The 20,826-nt window shown below is 55.7% G+C and overlaps 1 protein-coding gene across 4 annotated transcripts in view; it reads left to right on the top strand.

Moving 5' to 3' along the window:
• Nucleotides 1-20,826, top strand: part of CFAP74 (cilia and flagella associated protein 74) — a 64,210-nt gene that overhangs the window by 28,087 nt on the left and 15,297 nt on the right. For all 4 annotated transcript variants that reach the window (XM_042951699.1, XM_042951701.1, XM_042951698.1 and 1 more), the window contains exons 15-20: nt 1,463-1,529; nt 1,902-1,991; nt 9,484-9,648; nt 10,816-10,978; nt 17,502-17,578; nt 18,117-18,239. In XM_042951699.1, the coding sequence (XP_042807633.1) occupies nt 1,463-1,529; nt 1,902-1,991; nt 9,484-9,648; nt 10,816-10,978; nt 17,502-17,578; nt 18,117-18,239 (685 nt within the window). The remainder of the gene's footprint in view (nt 1-1,462; nt 1,530-1,901; nt 1,992-9,483; nt 9,649-10,815; nt 10,979-17,501; nt 17,579-18,116; nt 18,240-20,826) is intronic.

Raw genomic sequence — 20,826 nt, 5'->3', positions numbered from 1 at the left:
GGCTGCTGCTGGGAAGGCCCAGCCCTGGGTCGTTGTCTGGCTTCCCGTGTGGTTGCCTTCAGGCTCCCTTGTCCCTGAGGTCCGGCAGCGCCTCCGCGGTGTGTCAAGTGCGGGTCGATCTGCTTAGACGGTCTTAGGGCTCACTGAGGATTCAGACCTCTGAAAAAGCCTACACGTTTCTCAGCCCCACCCTGTCCTCCACCCCTGAAGTGTGTGCTGCAGTATTTTCTCGAATCCAACACCCCACTGGCCCTTCTCTCTCTGTGTCTCCGAGAGCCTCGTATTTCAGTGGCCATACTTCTCGTTTCTGGAAGCCTGCACTCTGCCTCAGGTCAGCAGCCACCGGACACTGTCTTCTTCCTTTGTCACCTCTGTGATTCTCTATTTCCATCTTTGATAATTTTGTTTGTCTTTAATTTTTTTTACGTTTATTTTTGAGAGACAGAGTGTGAGCAGGGGAGGGGCAGAGAGACAGGGAGACAGAATCCAAAGCAGGCTCCAGGCTCTGAGCTGTCAGCACAGAGCCCGACACAGGGGCTCAAACCCATGGACCGTGAGATCATGACCTGAGCCGAAGTCGGACGCTTAACCGACTGAGCCCCCAGGCACCCCACCATCTCTGATAATTTTAACATGACATCTTTGAAAGTCTCCATTCAACCATTCTCTTATCTGAGGCTCTTGGAGTTTGGCCCTGCCGTCTGCATGTGTGTGGCTGGCTTACACGTGTCCTTTCCAACCTGGGATCCCCGTCTTCTCACCAGGGGGGGCTCCGTCCCCTGGAGTCTCTGTGATATAGTATCCAAAAGCTTCCCTCCCCCCTGGAGAAGTTTTGGATTTCTTCTGCCTGGTATGTGGGGTCATTACCAGGCAGGGGAAAGCAATTACATTAAATTTTTAGCTTGCGTATTTCTAATCCAAGCACCTTAGGTAAAATTCAACCTTGTGAAAACACACCTCAGGTTAGCAATTCTCTGGAAGCTGCTTTTCCTCACCCAGGATCCAGACCAAGACAGACCGACTGCCTTTGAGTCTCCCTGTGAAGCGGGGGCTCTTTTCCTGGCTCCTTCACTGAAAGTGGGGTTCAGAGGGTGCCAGCTGTGTGCAGGGTCCGTGCTAGCTCCCAGCTGGCTCCCAGCCCTCACGCTAGTGTTAAAACACGAGGCCCTTGGTTCCAGACCTGACATCGCATGTCCCCAGGGAACCGCGGCCGCCGCTTGGCCCCTGGCATCCGTTCCCTCTGGGGACGCGCCTCACTCGCCCCTTTACTCACTCCGCACACATTCAGATGTTATTCGAGTGTCTCCTGGGGCCTGGGCACTGGGGCACAACACCCAGGATGGGCGGGGAGGGCTCCAGAAGGCCCACTCGGTGCCTGCTCGGGGCCCTGGCTGTTGGGAGGTTCCAACAGCGCCTCCCCTGTCAATCTGATGTCGAGCCCCATGGATTGTTGTGCCTACAGCTTTGACCCCCCTGGTCCCATGTCAGCCGGGATGTCCTGCGAAGTCCTTGTCACCTTCAAGCCCATGGTGAGCGTCTGTTCCAAAAGCAGATGATGCGCAGGGATTTTTCTCACCCGTCGTGAGTGGGTGGTGGGTAGAACGGGGTCTCTGCAGACACAGATGACGGGGGAAGGACACGAGGGCCTCAGCAGGGTTCACACACGCCCCTGTGCCGCTTTATCTCCAGGCACTTGCGGCACGTACCTGGCATTGGTCACAATTAGGGGCCTGCGCTGAGGGTTCGTAGCCAGCAGGCGGGTCTGTAGGTGCTCTTGGGTCTAAGTGGGGTGTGTTAGAGTGGTCGGACGGGCCCAGGCCCAGCCCGTGGTTGTAGAGACACAGCCCGTGTCCCTGGGCAAAGTTACAAATGTTATGGTGCTTGGGTGTTTTATTTTTTAGATAAACAAGGATCTGGAAGGAAGCGTCTCATTTCTGGCTCAGACGGGTGGATTTTCTGTTCCACTGAAGTGTTCCACGAAGAAGTGTATGGTAGGTCCAGGGACGCCTGAGGTGGGTGGGGCTGCACCGTGCATCCTGGGTCCGGGCCCAGGTCCAAACAGCTCAGGTCAGGCTGGGGCCGGCCCAGGGGTGGATCGGAGCACGCAGGCCGTTCTTGGGGAGGTAAACGCTCACATTGACGCTGGAAAGCGGGATGCCGGGGGGGGGGGGGGGGGGGGGGGGCGTAAATCCCGTGCTGTGCAGAGCCCAGGTCGCAGGAGACCCTCGGGCCCATCTCGGGAGATGCTGGTCCCCTCGGCAGCTCTGGGGTGTCCCCTCGATTTCTCTTTTAAAGCGTGGTCACCAGGCTGTGCGTGACGCCCCCAGAACCGATAACTCAAGTTTGTACCCTTTGACCCCCTTTCCCCATCTCAACCGCCCCCCTGCCTCCTCAACCACCACTCTGCTCTCTGTGTCTATGGGCTTGATTCCACACCTGCGTGAAGCCACACAGGATTTGTCTTTCTCTGTCTGGCTTATCTCACCTAGCCCAGTGCCCTCAAGGTCCATCGGTGCTATTACAAATGGCAAGATTGCCTTTTTTTTTAATTCCACTGTGTGTATGCCCCACCTTCTTCCGTTCGTCCATTGACAGACACTTAGGCTGTCCTCACTGGCTGGTTATTGTAAATAATGTTGCTGTGAATATGAAGGTGCAGACAGTGGGGGTCCCATTAGTGGTTTCGTGTCCTTTGGATGTACTGTCAGAGGTGTGATGGCTGGGTCTAGGGCAGCTCTGTTTTAACTCTGGAGGAGCCTCCACACTGCCCCCGAGTGGCCGCACCAGCGTGCACTCCCCGCAACGGTGCACGGTCCCCCTTTCTCCGCATCCTCGCCGACACCTGTTGTTTCCCGTGTTGTTGACTGAAGCCAGCCTGACAGGTGTGAGGTGGTGGCGCCTTGTGGCTGTGAGTGGTATTTCCCTGATGATCCATGATGTTGAGCATCTTTCCATGTGCCTGTTAGCCATCTGGATGTCTTCTTTGGAGAAATGTCTATTCAGATCCTCTGCCCAGTTTTTTTTTTTTTTAATGTTTATATTTGAGAGAGACAGAGCATGAGCAGGGGAGGGGCAGAGAGAGAGGGAGACACAGAATCCGAAGCAGGCTCCAGGCTCTGAGCTGTCGGCACAGAACCCGATGTGGGGCTTGAACTCATGAACCACGAGATCATGACCTGAGCCAAAGTCGGATGCTTAGCCGACTGAGCCACCCAGGCACCCCTTTAATTTTTTTTCTCTTGAGAGAGAGAGAAACCGAGCATGAGCTGGGGAGAGGCAGAGCAAGAGAAGGACACAGAATCTGAAGCAGGTCCCAAGTTCTGAGCTGTCAGCACACAGCCCGACGTGGGGCTCAAACTCACAAGCTGTGAAATCATGACCTGAGCTGAGGTCGGACACTCAACCAACTGAGCCGCCCAGGTGCCCCTCTCTGCCCGGTTTTAATCACATTGCTTGGTGTTTTGCTATTGAGTTGTGTGAGTTCTTTATACATTTTGAGTTGCAAATATTTTCTCCCGTACCAGAAGTTGCCTTTTCGCCTTATTTGCCTTTGCAGTGCAGAACTGGTTCTTTTTTAAACTTTATAATTAATTTTTAATTTTTACTATTGGAGTGGAGTTGACACGCAGTGTCGCATTCGTGTCAGGCACGCAACAAGTGATTCCACGCCTCCGTCACCTGGTGCTCACTATGGTAAGTGTAGTCACCACCCATTCTTCTTTTGATTAAGAAAATTTCAAACATAAGGAAGAGCAGGAAACACAGCACAGTGAACGCCCGTGTGCTGCCTGGATCCCATCTGTTGGCATTCACCACATTTGCCTCGTCTGTCTGTCTGTCTGTCTGTCTGTCTTGCTGACCCGCTTCCAAGTAGACCAGCGATAGCGTAACACTCAACACCGCACCCTCGCAAAACTTCCACGCGCATCTCGAAGGAGGAGGTTCTGCTACAGAAACCGCCACGTCATTGCCTCTCCCGAGCGAGCAAGTCAGCGCTGACTGCGGCGATGCTGCAGAACAAAACCTCCTACGTCTAGCAGCTTATCGCAGCCACAAGCGTTCTGTCTCACGGCCACAGACACGCCGGCGACTGTGGTTTGGCAGACCCAGGCCGGGCTCGGCCGGGCTCGGCCGGGCGGCTGGCTCCAGGCTGCAGGTGACGGGGCCTCCTGGCGGGAGCCTCTCGCGGACGACGGTCGTCGCCCAGGCAACGAAGGCCAGCCACACGAGCACATTTCACACCACTCTCGTCCCCTGTCCTAACGCTGACTAAAGCAAGTCGCGTGGCAGCGCCCTGCGTCAGGGGAGCAGAGGAGCCCCCCGTCCCGGCCGCACGGGAGGGCGGGCCGAAGGAGGGAATGGATGAGGGGCGACCGCGGTCTGGAATTCTCGCCCGGAACGTGAGCACGCCTAACCAGCGCCCGTTCCCGGTCCACGTTCACGCGCGCCAGCCGCCCCGAGCCGCCTCCCGGGTCTTCTGCTCTGTCAGCCGGGCACCGGCGTGTGACTGCTGTGTTGTTGTAAGCCATTCCCTTTTCTCCCTTCCATCTTTCGTTGTGGCAAAACACACGCGGCACGGAGTGCACCGTCTTGGCCGCGCGAGGGTCCGCGCTTCAGTAGATTAAGTACATTCACAACAGGCAGGCGCCGCCCCCATCCTTTCCGGAACTCTCCCACCTTCCGGAACCCAAGCTCTGTCCTGTGCCGCCCTCTCCGCCCCCGGGCGCCTCCTCCCCACCCTGGTCTCCAGGGATTTGAGAGCTCCAAGTGCCTTACATAAGTGGAATCACGTGGCACTTGTCCTTTGTGAAGGGCTTCTGTGGCTTAGCACGTGTCCTCAGGAGCCATCCGCGCGGCAGCCTCGGCCAGCTTGCTTCCGTCATGTTGCCCCGTGTTTTCACGCGTCCCTCGTTTCCTGTGTGGCTGTCTTCTTTTGTGTTCAGTTGATTTTTTTATAGCGAAACGTTTAAGTTCCTTTCTCATTTCCTTTTGTGTTTGTGCTGTAGCTATTTTCTTTGTGGTTACCAAGGGATTACGTTTAACATCCTGAAGTTAAAGCATTCTGATTTGGATTTATAGCAGCTTAAATTCGGAAGCCTGTGAGACGTCCGCTCCTTTACAGCGCGGTCCCCACCCCCTTCGGCTGTTAATGTCACAGAATCGCATCTTTGTGACCGTGTGTCCAAGACCACAAACTAATAACGTCTTAAATGCGTTAGTCTCTTAAAACAAAACATGGAGTTACAAACCAAAGTGATGATAACGTTAGCTTTTAGACTAATACCTGCTTTAAAAAAGAAAGTATTAGACTGTGAAATCATGTAGAAAACACACGGTGCGGTTACAGACCATCGTTACGAGAGCTCTAGCTTCTATACTGCCTGTGTGCTCGCTTCGATGGGGCTGTATTTCCCCTTAATGTTTCGAGCGACTGTCTCTTGTGCAGGAGCGTCTCCTGCAGGGCTGAGTGCCCACGGGGCTGTTCGTCTGGGAATGTCGTGGTTTCTCCCTCACTTTTAAAGGACGGTTTTGCTGGAGACGGGTTTTTGGTTGACACTTTTTCCTTTTGGCCCTTTGTATACACCGACCCACTGCCCTCTGGCCTCCGAAGCCCCTGAAATCTCGCCGAGGCCTCGTGTGCTGGGTCATGTCTCCCCTGTGGCCCTCGGGAGTCTGTCTCACAGCAGTTTGATTATGACGCGTCTCGGTGTGGGTCTCTTCGGGTCCATCTTACTGGGAGTTTATAGAGCTTCTTTGATATTCATATCCCCTTGGGAATTTTGGGCCAGATTCCTCCTTTTCTGCTCCTGGGCCCCCTGTGATGGGACACTGGTCCACCCGCGGTCCCGTAAGCCCTACTCGCTTTCCTTCAGACTCGACACCCCCGTTGTCCTGTCTTCAAGTCCCTGAGTCTTTCTTCCCACCTGCGCTGGTGCTGCCGCCAAGACTAGTCTCCTGGTGACAGGTCTCCCGGTGATGGACCTCCAGGTGACAGAGTTCTGGGTGACAGGTCTCCTGGTGACGGCTCTCCCAGCGACACGACGGCAGATCACTGTGCCTTGTACCCGGGCACGACGGGGATTGCCACCTCCCCACAGAGCAAGGCTGCCCCCTGCAGCCCCTTCCTCCGTGGGGGGGGGGGGACAGGTCTTCGGTGACAGCTGTGCTTCCTCCGCCCGGGGCTCCGGGGGGAAGGCCGCTGATGTTGTTTTCTGCATGAAGCTGTTGCTTCTCATGTTCTCCCTCCTTCACTAGTGCTCCGAGTAAGGAGGGGTTGGAACAATTATCATTCCCAACGGCCGGTTAGCTTCTCTTTTTCCTGTTTTCTTGTGGATTCGTGGGTGTTGCGTGCTCTGCATGTTCCGATCGTATGGTCTCCGTTCTCAGCACTCAGGTCGCTCCGCCGTGGCCGTGGCAGCCCTGGGCCCTGCCTGGGTTCACACACGGCCCGAGTACCGTGGCCCGGATGGTGGCGGCCCTGCCGGGGGCTGCCGAGCCTCGCTGAGGCCGTGGAGAGCCGACGTCTGCTGTGGCCTCCCGCACCCCTTGCCGCGTGTACACCCCCTTCTCGCAGTGGCCCAGGCAGCAGGGCTCGCTGGGGACAGGCCCCCAGAAGGAGCACGTGCGTGCCGGAGTCAGGATTCACACCTAGGACCCAGCGTGGTGCTCCCTGCGTGGTGTGGCCTCGGGCTCCTTTCTGAGCAGGCCCGGAGGGTACTCACCTGCTGGCCCGGCCCTTCGCCGAGCGCACACGAGGCCAGCGCCCTCCGGTCACACACCCAGCTCGGGTCGGACGGAGCGCCTCTGGCCTCCACCGAACCATCAGGTGGAGCTGCCGCGACGCAGGCGCCCTAAGCAAGGACTCGTCTCTGCCTCCGATGCGGGGGTCTGGGCTGCGCCGCCCTGCCACCCTCCGCAAATGGCTTCCAAGGCACCATCCCTCCCGTCAGGTCCCCTGCACCAGCCGGCAGTGACCGTCGCGTGGTGAGCCCTGGCCGCAAGGTAGGCTGGGCAGTAGAGTCTTCCCAGGGCGGCTTGTGTCCCGCTGACGTTCAGGGCTCCATCGTGCACAGGAAAAAGGGAGAATGCCCCGCGGTGTCGCCCCCTAGCCACGCAGTCGCGTGTCATCACCTGCCACCCCCATGCTCAGAACACACCGGCCTCTGCCCAGGCCCTGCCTGCAGCCGTGGGAGCGGCCACCCTCCCATCCTGCGTAGATGTGGCTCCTGGAGGTCTGGTGACCTGTAACCAGGAGACGGGTCACCTGCCACCTACTCCATACGCACGCACGCGCGCTCACACATCCACATGCAGACGCACACCCGTGCGCACACGTGCACACCCACGTATGCGCACAGGCTGCTCCGTGTCTGGTCTGTGGGAAGCTCTCGTCTGTCTGCCGCCTCTGGTCCCGCGGGGGCAGAGAGGAGAGTGGGGCCCCTGGGTCTCCAAAACTGGCGGCCAGAAAAGCTGCCCGGGGTGGCAGGCTGCACACGGCCTTCCGAGCCAGCGCCCAGATGGCCAAGGTGCCCATGCCCACGAGGGTGGGGGGAGGTGTGCCCTGGGGGATGTGCCTGCACCACATTGATCTCACAGGGACGGCAGCCTCGTCCCCAGACCCTCTGAGCCTTACTGTGTCCACTCAGCCCCACAGCGAGGGGTGTGGTAGCTCGGCTCGTTTTGAAATGACTTTATTTTCTAGAATGGTTCTGGCGTTAACACAAAACATGCGATTCTGGCTGACTCCCCACCCAGGTTGCCCCAGAAACATCTTATGTAGTGTGGCATGCTTATTAAATTAGTAACCAGTGTTGACGCATTATGATGATTATTAGCTGGAGAAGACACGATATTCACATTCCCTTAGATTTTACCTCACGTCCGATTTCTGTGCTGGCCTCACACCCCAGGAACGTGGCACGTTCCTTATGCTGCTGTTTTGCCGTAGGGTCTTTGCGGCTGTGACAGTTTCTGGGACTTTCTCTTTGTTGATGACCTGACGGTTTGGGAGGGTGCCAGGCAGTTGCTGTGTAGAATGTCCCCCGCTGGGATTTGTCCAGAGTTTATCTCACGAGTAGACTGGGGTGGCGGGTTTCCGGAAGGCCGCCGCGGTGGTTCTGGCCGAATCCCATCAAGGGCGCGCGCCGCCACCCAGCCTCGCGCTGTGACGTGGCCTTCACCGCCCGACTTCTCACTGTGACGCTTCTCTGGCGTCCTCCCGCCAAACCGCGCTCCGTGGGAGGCCCGGGGCCGGGAGGACTGGACGTCCCGGTGAACCGCTTGGCACTCTTCTGTGAGGGACACTGATCTCTTCCTCGTTCATTAATCCATAAAATCGTTGATTTACTTCACTCTCTGGACCAGAACCAAATACGACTTTCTGTCGCTGCTCACACTTTTCCCGTCCGCACCGTGGGAGCAGCTTCGCCTCCCTGTCCCTCAGGCGCACGGTTACGCTGTGCTCGGAGCATTTCTCGTTGAGGACTTCCGTTCTTGCCAGACAACGCCCAGGGCTCACGTGCCCATCTCCTGTGCCAGCCCTGGAGGGAGACCTCCAGCAGCCCAGCTCCTCGTTCCAGACGGGGCGTGAGAAAGCGGTGCGTGCGCAGGTGTGCCCGCTGCTGGCACGTCGGCCCTTCCACCCGCACCGACCGGACCAGCCTCTGCCCTTGCCTACCTGTGAGCTCCCGTCCGATAGCGGGGGCGGGGCTCCCGCACCTGCTGCCCGCGCCCCGGTCGCCTTCAGCCCACAGACCCCACTCTCCCCCGGAGCTGCTCAGCTCACGCCTTTCCCGACTCTCTGTCATCGGGCGCTTCATCAAACTGACCGAGTCAGATCGTGCCCCTGCGCCCACACACAGTTGTCGCCACCGTCGCCCTCCCCTCCGAGGGGCCGTCTGTGGCCGCAGACAAAGGACGGGGACACGGCATGGTCTCCCAGGGTGCCTGGTCTACAAAGGGTCGCTCGCTGCTGTGCTCTGTGGTTTGGGCAAAGCTGTAATGACGCGCGGTCACCACTGGGTCACACGGAGTACTTTGACCGCCCCTCCGGATCCTCTGTGCTCCGCCTGTTCATCCCTCCCTCCCCACAAACCGCTGGCATCCACTGCTCTCCCTACTGTGTCCTGAATTTTGCCTTTTCCAGAATGCCACACAGTTGGAATCATGCCGTATGCCCTTTTCAGGTTCTTAGTAATGTGCATTTGAGGTTCCTCCGTCTTTCCAGGGCTTAATAGCTCGTTGCTTCTTAGCTGACTTGACTGTTCAAAATTTGGACTCAGGAGCTCCCAAATTGTCACGCTTCAAGCCTATGATTTCTAGGACGCGGACCCTGTTCCTCGGGTGTGTAGAGGCCCCGCCTGGAGCCGGATGCTGACCCCGACCCTGAGCCCGAGTCCCCAGGGCCGCAGGGCCACAGGTGGGAGAGGAGAGCTGGCCGCAGACTCGGCGGCCGCCCTGGCTCATCCCTGGCTCTCTTGGCAGCTGTCTCTTGACAAGGAGCTCATCGACTTTGGCAGCTACGTGGTGGGTGAGACCGCCTCCCGGGTCGTCACGCTGACCAACATCGGAGGTCTGGGCACCAAGTTCAAGTTTCTTCGGGCATCAGAGTCCTGTGAGATGGACATCTCCCAGTCGGTCGCGAAAACGGTGAGTGTGTGGCCCGCTTCCGATCAGTAGCCGTGGCTACTCAGCCAGGGGCACGGTGTGATGCCGCCCCCGCCCACGACACAGCCCCGGCAGCGTAGAGCTGGTGGTGAGGGGGAGGAGTCTGTCAGCGCAGGGCTGGAGGAGAAGGGGGAACGGGGGTGCCATCGTCAGGCGAAGTGGGAGAGACTGGTCTCCGTAAGGAGGACACCTGGAGCCACCTGGCAGGTGCGGTGGCAACGGGACACTGACCCCTCTTGAGGGTGCGGTGACTGACAGGGCGGTGGCCAGGAGCTCCAAGCCTGAGAGCCACAAGGGGCCACCTTTCTCCTGACGCACCTGTCAGGTCCCAGCACGGGGCGGGCAGCCAGGAGGACCTTTCCAAAGGGGCGAGGTGAGCCGCGGTCTTCTCCTGGGAAGGCTGTGCAGACATGCTCCTAAGTGAATGGAAATAGCCTGAGGGGCATAGGTGGGACCCCATCTGTGGAGGCAACTTCTGTCACAGCCAGGGGACGCTGGGAGGTCTTTCAGGGGTGTAGGGGTGAGGAAGGGTGAGAGAAACTTCCCACAGGAAGCCCTGAGCTGCTTTGCAGTTGGATCCACTCGTTAAGGGGTCTCAGGAAAGACCCTGGAAGTGTCTCCCCTGAGGAGGGACAGGACCGATGGGGTCGGGGCAGAGGTGCGAGGGGCTGGGGGTGTGAACCCAGAGCAGGGCGAAGGGGTGGTGGGTGAGGTGGGGGTGCAGTCCGGGCCAGCTCTCAGGCCCGAAGGCGTCGGAGCTGAAGCCAGGAGAGTGTGGAGCAGGAGCCTGGGTCCCCAGCCACACGCCGGTGGAGGAGCCAGGCCTCCCAAGGGAGGAGGGCACACAGTGCGGCGAGCCGCGTGCCAGAGCCCGGCACGCGGCCGAATTCACGACTGGGTGTCGGTGTCCACGGGGAACAAAGAGGAGCCAGCCAGCCTGGGCTAGAGACAAGAGGCGGGGGCCGGCCCTGGGCCCCTGGGCAAGGAGGCCCTGCTGTCATCTGGGTGCCTGGCTCGGGACAGAGTGGGAGCTGGCGAGGGGATCACGGTTGGGCTTTCCACGTGGCCCCCCGACAACGGGGGTCTGGGCAGTTGAGTGGGAAAGGCAAGCAGGAAACTGCCAGTAAAAGTCTCATGTTCTCTTTTTAGAGCAGTCTGTTCACATATGAAGATAAAGGTATTTACGATAAAATCACCACCAGCTTTTCTGGGCAAAAGATTGAGGGCAATGAGTCCCCTCCCATAGACATGACAAGCCAGAAGGAGTCTGGGAAGCTGGACGGCAAGAAGCAGGAGGAGGGGCGCCCTGCAGGTGAGCAGGGGTGGGGGTGAACCGCGTTACGGAAGCACATCGAGCACCTGCCGGCCTCCTGGGAGGCTCTGAGGAGCCCACGCGCCAGAGGGCTGGACTGTGTGGGGTGTTTCTAGGGCTTCGATGTTAAACAACAGTGTATTAGAGTGTGTGTGTGTGTGTGTGTGTGTGTGTGTGTGCGCGCGCGCGTGTGTTCGTGCTCAAATAAACACTGCTTATGGAGTGGATTGACATTTGTAGTCATAGTTAAGCTAACGTAACATTTAAAGGAAATCCCAGCCTTGGACCCCCAGGTCGGCCACAGCAGGCTTGCTTTCCTTGTGGCTCTTGGGGGTCCTTGTTGGGACAGTTGAGGAGTCCTGCTCCAGGGGTGTAGCAGCTGGGTGGAGGGCGGGGGTGGGGCGGGGGGGAAAGACCCGGAGACTCTGCTGACTGGGTCATGGGGGCACAGGGCTGTCTAGGGCCACCCCGAGCCCTGCTGGTACAGGAGTGCCTATGACAGGTGAGGACAGTTCACAGAAGAGCCGGGAAATAGGCACCACTCCCCCCAGCCCCGGGCCGGTGAACTGGAGGAGGAAGAGCACTGCCCACAGGCCTGGCCTCGCCCCGACTCGCCCCCTTCTGCACCAGCGACTACCGTCGGGATGGTTTCCATCACCTCCCTGCCTCCCTGAACAGTTTCATTCGGCACACATCCAGAAACGGCAGGATTCCTCCGGTTCCAGCCTCGTAGGAACAGAGCCTCAGGCAGCCCGTCGTGGACGCTGCTGTGTAAGCTGTTCTTTCTGTTTCCGCGGCTGCGTGCCACCTGCTTCCGTGAGCACACCTCGAGTCACAGACCCGCCGGCCCTCGTCACGTGTGGGGCCTTCAGGGTGTGTGGCGGCATCCCCGGGACCACGGCTCCCTGCGTGTGAGCGTCTGCGAGGCGCACCCGCTGCTCTCCTGCTGCCTCTCTTCTTCGCCAGCGTTAAGTTCTTTTTCAACATGTTTGCGCTGGTTCAGACTCCCACCAGCAGTGGTGGGACCGAGCAACCCAGCACAGCTGCCACCAGCCTCTGTCTGTGGAAACTGACAGTTGGTTCTCAAGTTCATATGGAAACCCCAAGGACCTTAAATTTCCAAAACAATTCCAAGAAAGAACAAAGTTGGAAGACTCAGACGACATCATGTCAAGATTCATCTGAAGCCACAGTGAGAAGACAGTGTAGTGCTGGCCAAGGGAGGGACACGGAGACTCAGTGGAACAGAACAGAGTCCAAACACAGACCCACGCAAACATGGCCAATCAGACTTCACTAGGGATGCACAGGTAATTGCTCGGAGGAAAAAACAGTCTTTTCAACAAGTGAGACCTTAACAGTTAGATAAACATATGTGGAAAAAGTTAACCTCCATCCAGTCCTCATGCTATAAACAAAAATTGCTCAAAATAAATCATAGACCTAAATGTAAGACCTGAAACTATAAGCCTACAAAAACAAAACATAGGAGAAAATCTGTGTAATCACGTGTTGGTGAGAGATCTTTTAGAAGTGACATCAAAAACATGATTCATGTTTTAAAAATTACAACCTGCTTTGGAATGCAGCAAAAGTGGCTCTAAGAGGGAGGTTTATAGCAACACAGGCCGACCTCCAGAATCTAGAAAAGTCTCAAACAACCTAACCTTATAGCTAAAGGAACCAGGAGAAGAATAATAGACAAAACTCAAACCCAGCAGAAGGAAGCAAATAATAAAGATTAGAGCAGAAACAAATGTTCTAGAAACTTAAAAAACAATAGAACAGATCAAGGAAACCAGAAGCTGGCTCTTTAGAAAGATGAACAAAATTAAGAAACCTCTAGCCAGACTCACCAAAGAGCAGGGGTGGGGCGGCGGGGACCCAAATAAATAAAATCACAAAGGAGAGAGGAGAAATAACCACCAACAGCACAGAAATACAATTATAACAGAATATTATGAAAACCTACAGCCAAAAAATTGGACAGCCTAGAAGAAATGGATAAATTATTAGAAACACACAAACTACTAAAACTGAAGCAGGAAAAAATAAAAAATGTCAACACTCCAATTACCAGCAAAGAAATTGAGTCAGTAATCAGAAAACACCCAATGAACAAAAGTCCAGGACCGGATGGCTTCACAGGTGAACTCTACCAAACATTTAAAGAAGAGTTAATACCTGTTCTTCTCAAACTGCTCCAAAAAATGGAAAAGGAAGGAGAACTCTCAAATCCATTCTGAGGCCAGCATTACCCTGATACGAAACCAGATAAAGACACCGTTGAAGGAAAGAACTACTGGCCAACGTATCTGAAGAACACGGATGCAAAAATTCTCAACAAAACCCTAGCAAACCAAATCCAACACTAATTAAAGGAATCATTGACCACAATCAAATGGGATCTATTCCTGGGTTGCAACAGTGGTTCAGTGTTCGCAATCAACGTGATATGTCACAGCAATAAGAGAATAAAACCCATATGATGGTTTCAATGGATACGAAAAAAGCATTTGACAAAGTACAACATCCATTCGTGATATTAAAAAAAAAAAAAACCCTCTGCAAATAGCTTTAGAGGAAACATACTTCAACATGATAAAGGCCTTACATGAAAAATCCACAACCAACATCATCCTCAGTGGGGGAAAATCTTGAGAGCTTTCCCGCTAAGGTCAAGACCAAGACAGGATGCCCACTCTCACCACTGTTATTTAACACAGCAATAAAAAGAAATAAAAGGCATCCAGATCAACAATAAAGAAGTAAAAATTTGACTATTTGCAGATGACATGATACTTTTATATAGAAAACCCTGAAGACTCCACCAAAAAACTGCCAGAACTGATGCACAAATTCAGGATACAAATTCAAGGTACAGAAATCTGTTGCATTTCCATACATCAATAATGAAGTTGCAGAACGTGAAATTAAGAAAACCATCCCATTTATAATTGCACCAAAACAAAACATTGATGAAAGAACTTCTCAAGATGTCACAGGGAAAGACATTCCACACTCATGGGTTGGAAGAAGAAATACTGTTAAAATGTCTCAATTACCCAGGGGGCGCCTGGGTGGCTCAGTCGGTTAAGCATCTGACTCTTGATTTCAGCTCAGGTTATGATCCCAGAGTCATGGGATCTGGCCCCGAGTTGGGCTCTACACTGACAGCATGGAGTCTGCTCGGGATTCTCTCTCTCTTTCCCTCTGCCCCTCCCTTGCTCACGCTCTCCCTCACTCTCCCCGTCTCAAAATAATTATTTTGTAAAAAAATAATAAGTAAACATTTTTAAAAATATTTATTAAAAAAAATCTATACTACCCAAAGCAAACCACAGATTTAATGCAACCTCCACCAAAATGCCAATAGCATTTTGCACAGAATTAGAACAAGCGATTCTAAAATTTGTGCAGAGCCGGAAAAGACCCTGCGTAACTGAAGCAATCTTGAAAAAGAAAACCAAACTGGATGCCTCACAATTCTGGACTTCAAGTTACATTACAAAGTGGTAGTAATTACAACGGTGTGGCGCTGGCACAAAAATAGATGCTTAGATGGATAGGATAGGATAGGATAGGATAGGATAGGATAGGATAGGATAGGATGCCACAAAATAAACCCACAACTATATGGTCAGCTAACCTTTGACAAAGCAGGAAAGAATGTCCAACGGAATAAAGACAGTCTCTTCAGCAAACGGTGCTGGGAAAACTGGACAGCGGCATGCAGAAGAATGACACTGGACCACTTTCTTACGCCAGACCCAAAAATAAATTCAAAATGGATGAAAGGCCTAAATGTGAGACCCAAAACCACAAAAATCGTAGAACGCAGCACAGGCAGTCATTTCTCTGACACGGATCATAGCAACATCTTTCTAGCGATGTCTCCCGAGGCAAGGGAAACAAAAGCAAAAATAAACTACTGGGACTTGATCAAAATAAACAGCTTCCGTACAGCAAAGGAAATCAGCAACAAAACTAAAAAACCTAAACCTACCAAATGGGAGAAGATATTTGTAAATGACATACCCAATAAAAGGTTCGTATCTAAAATCTATAAAGCACTGATACAGCTCAACACCCAAAAGACAAATAATCCAACTAAAAAATGTATGGAGGACATGAACACACATTTCTCCAGAGAAGACATCCAGATGGGCAACTGACAACGTGAAAAGATGTTCAACATCACTCATCCTCGGGGGAATGGACCTCAAAACCACCATGAGATGTCACCTCACGCCTGTCAAGGTGGCTAAAGTCAGCAACAGGTGTTGGCCAGGATGTGGAGAAAGGGGACCCTTTTGCACTCTTGGTGGGAATGCAGACTGGGGCAGCCACTGCGGACAACGGTATGGAGGTGCCTCAGAAACTTACAAATAGAACTACCCTACGACCCAGCAATTGCACTACTAGGTATTTGCCTAAAGAACACAAAAACACGAATTCGAAGGGGTACATGCACCCTGATGTTTACAGCAGCATTATCTACAATAATCAAATTATGGAAGCAGCCCAAGTGTCCCTCGACTGATGAGTGGATAAAGAAGAGGTGGTATACATGTACAATGGAACTTTACTCAGCCGTTAAAAAGAATGAAATCTTGCCATTTGCAACAACGTGGACAGAACTCGAGTGTATTATGCTGAGTGAACTAAGTCAGCCAGAGAAAGCAAATACCATATGATTTCACTCATAGGCGGAATTTAAGAAACAAATGAGCAAGTAACAAAATTTAAAAACGAAACAGAGAGGTAAACCAGGAAACAGCCTCAACTGTAGACAACACATTGATGGTGTGTGGGAGCTGCAGGGCCGGGGGTGAAATAGGGAATGGGGATTGAGGGGTGCACTTCGGATGAAGAAGTAAAAGAAAACAATTCAAAAATAAAAATAAACGTGATAGGGGCGCCTGGGTGGCTCAGCTGGTTAAGCATCCAACCTCAGCTTAGGTCACGATCTCATGGTTCATGAGTCCAAGCCCCACGTCGGGCTCTCTGCTGTCAGCTCAGAACCTGCTTCACATCCTCTCTCTCTCTCTCTCTCTCTCTCTCTCTCTCTCTCTCTCTCCCCCCCCCCTCCCTCCTTCCCTCCCTCCCCTGCTTGCTCATGCACTCTCTCTCTCAAAAAAAATAAACACCAAAAAATAAACATTATATATATATATATAACAAAAGTTGTAGCTTGGACTTCATCAAAACTAAACATACCTGCTCTTCTAAGGATGCTGTTCAGAGAGTGAAGAAGTAAGCCACAGTTTGGCAGAAAATATTAGCAAATTACAAGTCTGGTAAAGAACATACCCAAACTACGTAGAGAACTTTGAAAACTCAATTAGAAAACAAATAACCCAGTGTATTCAGAGAGAGAATCCCAAGCAGGCTCCACACTGTCAGCACAGAGCCCGATGCAGGACTCCATCCCAAGAACCGAGAGATCACCAACTGACCCAAAATCAAGAGCCGGACACTCGACCGACTGAGCCCCCCGGGTGGGCGCCCCAGCTCTCCTATCGAACGGCGTCTTCACGCCAGAATCGCAGAAAGACCTTCTCACACAAGAGGAATCAGCACCTGCTTTCAGGGGCCTTCCCGAGAAACGGCCAGGCTGGGTCAGAACGCTCACCCCACAGGTGGGGAGCATGGCAGCAGCTCGCACACAGACAAAACGAACTCACTGGCGATCGGGCTGTGACATTTGAGAGGCGATATCGTAGACCTTCAGGCCTCGGTCCGTCCGCTCCACTGGCCACCAGAAGCTCCTCCCACCCCTAGGCCGCACCCCAGCACCTCTCCCCTCCCTCTGCATCAGCCCTTCCCTCTGCAGGGCCTTTCTGTTCCCCTCCTCTGAGCCCACTCTCCTGTCCCCAGACCCTGAAGGGCTGGCTCGCTCCGACGCTCAGGCCGTTGTACCCCATGGACCACGCCCACCCAACTCCTCTTGCCGGCCTGCCCTCCCCTAGCCGGGGTCCTGAGCAACTCCGGCCCCCTCCCGCCCCCCGCCTCCAGCTGCTGAGGCCATGGTGGCCACTGTGCGTGTCCACCGGGGAAGCCCTGCCCCGCTCTGCCCCTCCTGCACCACTGGGTGGCTCCTCCTTGCAGGGCAGGGCCAGATGGAGGGCAGCAGCCCCGCCTAGGTCTTATCAGAACGACAGCCGGGGTGGGGGGTGGGGGGGGGCCTGGGTGGCTCAGTCGGTTAAGCGGCCGACTTGGGCTCAGGTCATGATCTCGCGGTCCGTGAGTTCGAGCCCCGCGTCGGGCTCTGTGCTGACAGCTCAGAGCCTGGAGCCTGTTTCAGATTCTGTGTCTCCCTCTCTCTGACCCTCCCCTGTTCATGCTCTGTCTCTCCCTGTCTCAAAAAATTAAAACAAAACAAAACAAAACAACGTTAAAAAAAAAAAGACAGCCGGTGGTCCAGGAGAGGGAGGGACCAGATTCCCCGGCACCCCAGCTCTTCCCTGGCCCCCACGGGCTGCCCAGCCAGCCCTCTCATCTGGACTCCCTTCTCTTCCAGAATCAGAGGGAGTGACCATGAGCACTGTGATGACCGTACCTCCCAACGAGGAGCAGACAGAGATCTCTCTGGGAGAGGTCAGCCGGGCCCGCTGGCTCCCAGCCCCCCTTCCTGAGCCTCCCCTGCCCACCCCGCCCGCAGGGTGGCCCAGGGTGGCCCTTCCACTCGACTGGTCTGGACTCATAGCCTCTGCACAGTTTGCACTGTCAGTCAGCCTGCGGCCACCCCCGTCCCCCTGGGGCCAGGCAGGACTGGAGCAGCAGACACCATGTCCTGGGTGCAGGGCGCTGGGTCCCACTCTGAGAAGACACGAGCGGGGCCTCCCAGGCTAGAGCACGGTGTGCATGTGTGCATGCATGTGTGTGTGTGTGTGTGCGCGTGTGCGCCCGTGTGCAAGGGCCCTGGGGCATCGAGAGAGCAGGTACACACACGGGCAGGAAACGTGCCGGGAGGGGTTCAACTGTGTTGCTGGGCAGTAAGTCCTCGAAGGGCAGGGCCAGGCCACCCAGGGACACTCCCCCTCACGGTGATGCTGCCTGCGGTGAGGACATGGGGAGGCGCCTTGATAGAAACGGGAAGCCTGGCTGTGTCTGCGGCAACTGTCTTCGCCTGCAGGTGGCGGAGGGGGAGATTGGCCCCTTCGGCTCCATCAAAGTGCCGGTCATCTTCACGCCCATCATCCCGGGAGCGGTCTACACCAAGTTCAAGGTCGTGTTTAAGAATCAGCAGTGTCCCACGGTGAGTACCCAGCCTGGGTGCCAGGGTCCCTGCCACTCGCACTCCCCCGCCTGGACAGCCAGCTGGTGGCACAGATGGCCGGCACCGCGGCGCGCGCGAACGTGCACGTGCTCCCACACCCGTGCGCGCACACGGAGCCCTTGCTCTCCACCGCTAGAAGCGCCTTGCCTGGTTTCCAAGTAGGTAAAATTTTTACTCGTTAGTTTTTATTATTTATTTACTTACTTACACGTTTATTAAATTTTTTCAGAGAACGTGATCTGCAAACTTTTTTATTTTGTTTTTATTTTTATTTTTTAAATTTTTATTCATTTTTGAGACAGAGTCAGAGAGGGGGCAGCGAGAGGGAGACACAGAATCCCAAGCAGGCTCCAGGCTCTGAGCTGTCAGCACACAGCCCGACATGGGGCTCGAACCCGCGAACGTGAGATCATGACCTGAGCCCAAGTCAGATCTAATCCCAAGGCGCCCGAATTAGTTGTTCGTTGTAACCAAAGGCAAGACTGAGATTGTAGATGTGAGGCCGGCACCTGTCTAAGGGCCGTCAGCGGATTCAGGAGTTAGCTCGTTCCCCTCGGTTCTACCCTCCGTGCCTTCTGGGCGCTCGCTCCCAACAGACGGCCACTGCCGCTGCATCCTCGTCCCCGTCCAGCTGTGTTCCCGCCCGGCAGCCGGCCCCCTGCGCGACCTCCCGGGTCCAGTGACCACGCCCAGGCCCCGCCGGCTCCACTGGGGCTTGTGTCCGCCCGCCCACGCTGCCCGCGTCCCCTGACACCGTCCTTCTTGCCGGCCCCTCTGCCGTCTTCCGTCCCCGCTGGGAGAGCCCAGTGCCCCGGCACAGCCTGGCAGGAAGTTGTTTCGCTCGGTCCCTCTTACTTCAGGCTAATTGTGTTACTTAGGGGGCCGTTGGCTCTCTCGCGGTTCTCTCGTCCACCCTGGCATGAGCACGTTGCTATTTATTCCATTTCCCCCTTTATCTGGAAATTCCACTTTCCATTCCACGAAGGGCCCCCCAAATCCCACGAGACTTTCTCTTCTCGTGTGGAGGGGCCCTCAGAGCCAGACGCTCGCCCTCACGTGCTGAAGACCAGACCACGGTGCAGCTTGGTCCCTTTTATTTACCCCTTTCCTGGCCCTCAGCTACTCAGGTCAGCTAAGATTTCCTCCCCCGGCGCCCATGGCCTCGGGGGCTCCTCCCTGACACCCACCACCCGCCTCCAGGCTGACGGCCACCTCCGCTCAGGGGTGACCATTTGATGACGTGTTCGCCATCACCGCATTCTCCTCGTCCCCCTTCTCCTCGTTAGGTGTCTCTGCTCTGGAGAATGAGTCGTCAGGGCTCAGGGATATGAGACGGCAATGCCTGTTTATAACAGGAAGCCCCAGGCTTCGGGAAAACCCCGTCACCATACCGCACAGGCACCTCCAAACTCAACACTGCTCCAAGACATCCGCAGTACCCATGGTGTCCCGCAACACTCCACAGGCCGCACAGAGACCCCACAGGACCCCACAACACTCCACAGGCCCCACAGTGGCCCTACAGTGACCCTACAGGACCCCACAGGACCCACAACACCCCAGAGTGACCCCATAGGACCCATAGTGACCCCACAGGACCCCACAGTGACCCCATAACATCCCCACTGGACCCACAGTGACCCCACAGGACCCCACACCGCCCCTACAGAGGTGACAGGAGGGAACAAAGTCTAGAACTTGGTGACCAAAAGCTCTTAAAGAAGCCGGCCTGACAGGGGCTGTGACCTTGGGTCGCGGTGGCCCTGCTGGGTAATCTGGGCAGCAGACACCCTGGCTGCTCTCCCTCCCTCTGGCCTCCCGCCAGCAGGAGTGGGGCGTGCGCGGTCCCCACGCCGTCATCCTCCCCAGCTGAGAAAGGGCCTGCATCCCGAGCCCCGCTGCCCATCTCCAAGGTGGGCCTCCCCCCTGGCGGTCCACAGACGCTGCCCACTGTCTCCGGCGAGGACGGCCCCAGTGAGGGTGGCTCTCCTTTCGCAGGCCTGTGCGAGGCTCTGTCACTGAGCCCGGCTGGACTGCCGCGCGGGGACTCCCGTTGCGGGCAGCCCCCATCGTGGGCCCTCCGAACGTCCCTCGTCCGTCCTCCAAGTCTCTGTCTTTCCTCCACCTGGCATGTCCCGTGTCACCCTCCACCTCACCTGGCTGCTGACTCGGGTGCTCACGGGCATCGCCCTCCTCCTAACGGTTATCTGACGGCGCAGTCAGGCTCCCGGGCCTCATGACCCTCTGCAGGGGTGGCTCCATGCCATGAATCAGCCCGGCCACTTGCTAGGCACTCAGCCGCTCCCCCTACCTCGGAGCGATGCTACCTGCTTCCGCCCGAATCCCCTCCTGCCCCCCGGCAGCCCATCTTCCCAGCGGGTGCCGTCTTTGTTCCCCACGTTCTTCTTGTCTCTGGCGCCGGAGACCCTGTGGCCTCTGGCCTGCTCGCTGATGTGTTCTAAGTGTCACAAGTCCTGGGCTCCATAGCCCCCACTCCATCCTGTGGGCAGGTGGCCCCGTCTCAGGCTGGGGGTCCTGGAGGAAGGCATGTGGAGTCCTCAGCTCA

Source organism: Panthera leo, chromosome C1 (genome assembly GCF_018350215.1).
Source record: "Panthera leo isolate Ple1 chromosome C1, P.leo_Ple1_pat1.1, whole genome shotgun sequence".
NCBI classification, from domain to species: domain Eukaryota; kingdom Metazoa; phylum Chordata; class Mammalia; order Carnivora; family Felidae; genus Panthera; species Panthera leo.
Note: the sequence above shows the minus strand (reverse complement) of the source record. Positions and strands in the feature narration are given on the sequence as shown.